The sequence below is a fragment of the Cyprinodon variegatus genome, unplaced genomic scaffold, assembly GCF_000732505.1.
Source record: "Cyprinodon variegatus isolate N-32 unplaced genomic scaffold, C_variegatus-1.0 Scaffold125, whole genome shotgun sequence".
Taxonomy (NCBI): Eukaryota; Metazoa; Chordata; class Actinopteri; order Cyprinodontiformes; family Cyprinodontidae; genus Cyprinodon; species Cyprinodon variegatus.
Window position 1 is genome coordinate 1,252,758 of NW_015150578.1, and position 1,679 is coordinate 1,254,436.

General features: G+C 38.1%; 1 protein-coding gene across 1 annotated transcript in view; it reads left to right on the forward strand.

Annotated features, from left to right (window-relative positions):
* Positions 1–244: 244 nt before the first annotated feature.
* The window catches only part of LOC107085442 (ADP-ribosyl cyclase/cyclic ADP-ribose hydrolase 1-like), a 15,017-nt gene continuing 13,582 nt past the window's right edge, over positions 245–1,679 (forward strand). The window contains exon 1 of the mRNA XM_015375754.1: positions 245–469. Coding sequence (XP_015231240.1) covers positions 294–469 — 176 coding nt within the window. The 5' untranslated portion in view covers positions 245–293. The remainder of the gene's footprint in view (positions 470–1,679) is intronic.

Genomic DNA, 1,679 nt, shown 5'->3' on the forward strand with positions numbered 1-1,679 from the left:
AAAAAGTAGCCTACTGTTTAATACCTGTTAGTGGCGTAATATCAGGGATGCTTAAGGTTTTAAAAAAAATTATTTGGTTGACGTTTTGCGGATGGAATATGCGGGAGATGTTGAAGTTTAATAGTAATTATAAAAAAAAAAAACTTCAGTGAATTATCAGTCTACTCTTCTCGACGTCACGCGCGTTGGTGGCTCACCCGCACCGCGACTATAAATAGAAGCGCTTTCCTAAGTGACGCTCCAGCACACAATTCAGTCTGCTAGTAGTGTTCAGCTCCTAAAGGTTTAAAAATATGGAAAGCGGAGAGATTCGCGGCTCTAGAAAGAAGAGCAGGAGACTTTGCTGTATTGTGGCTGTACTTGCAGTGGTTCTTCTCCTAATTATTGCAATCGCTTTAGGAGTGAGCTTGAGTCGCAGAGGCAATGAGTTTAAAAACACCTTCATGCAGAGATGCGAGAAATTCGAAGGGTGAGTGTTGCATTTTAATCTCATGTGTAGTATCTTGATACCAATTTAACAAACCAAAACATCCAAAAACAAATTCAGAGTTTTTTTTAAAAAAAAGTTTCCATTATTATCCTAAAACATTCATCAGGAGTCACAGACCAGACCAATGAATAAAAATGCTATTTAAAGCATCATGCATCTGTTCTACCAAGTCTAAATACTCTTTAATGTTTGTTTCTCTCTGTCATCTGACCTTATCTGTGCTGGTTACCTGCAGAAATGTCCTCAACATGTCAGTTAATAGATTACCAGCTGAACATCAGACATTATCTAGACTTTTGTGGCCTCACTAGTTTTATTTTAAGGGAAACTGGATAGATGGCTGCAATATGTTATTTTTCTCTACTGCCTCTATTTTTCTTTATTGGGGGAGGGATGTGTTTAAAAGTGTTCAAAAGCATCTACTTTGCTTGAGTTTTATGTAATGCTGTTGTCACTTAGAAGAAAAACATGAATATTTAACATTAAATGTTAGTCCTGCTGGATAACACTGCATCTGGTCAGAGTTATCAGATTGATCACAAATGCACTGTGGTGTTGTATCTGAACGACAGCATTTAAACTCATGTATCCCTTCACGGTCTTTCAATCACTTCAAAAAGCTTTTTTTTTTTATCTCTGAAATCTTCAGCCTTTGCCCTACTTTAGTTTTCCTTTTTCAGCCACAGAAAAAAAAGTAAATTTCTGCCTCTCTGTCCTTTATTTATTTATTCTTGATTTTTTTTGTCAGATGAAAACACACTTAAATTAAAAAAATTTACACCAGGGCTCACCTATAGCTCATGAATATGTTGTACTGCTAATAAGTCGGTAGTGTTACAGGAAGTGCCGCAGTTGCAGAAGAGTTGCACTGCAGAAAGAGCGGGGAGAGTTCACTTTCTGATGACAAACACATTTTCTTCTGGATAACTGAAACACTTCCTGCACAGACTTATTATCCCTTGAAGAACCAGGGGTGTTTGAAATACAGAGCGATCTTTGATTTAAGTTTTGAAATAGAAAACTGTGGAATATCATCAAGTAATATGATGACATGGGAGTTGGCTTGGAGCTCTTCTGCCTGGCTGTGTGTTTCCTGGACGGGGCCACCTTTTACAGTTGCCTTTTATATCTCTGCTTCTTTCTGTATCTCTGCTTCTGTCTCCTTGAACCCCAGTCGGCCGCTCACACT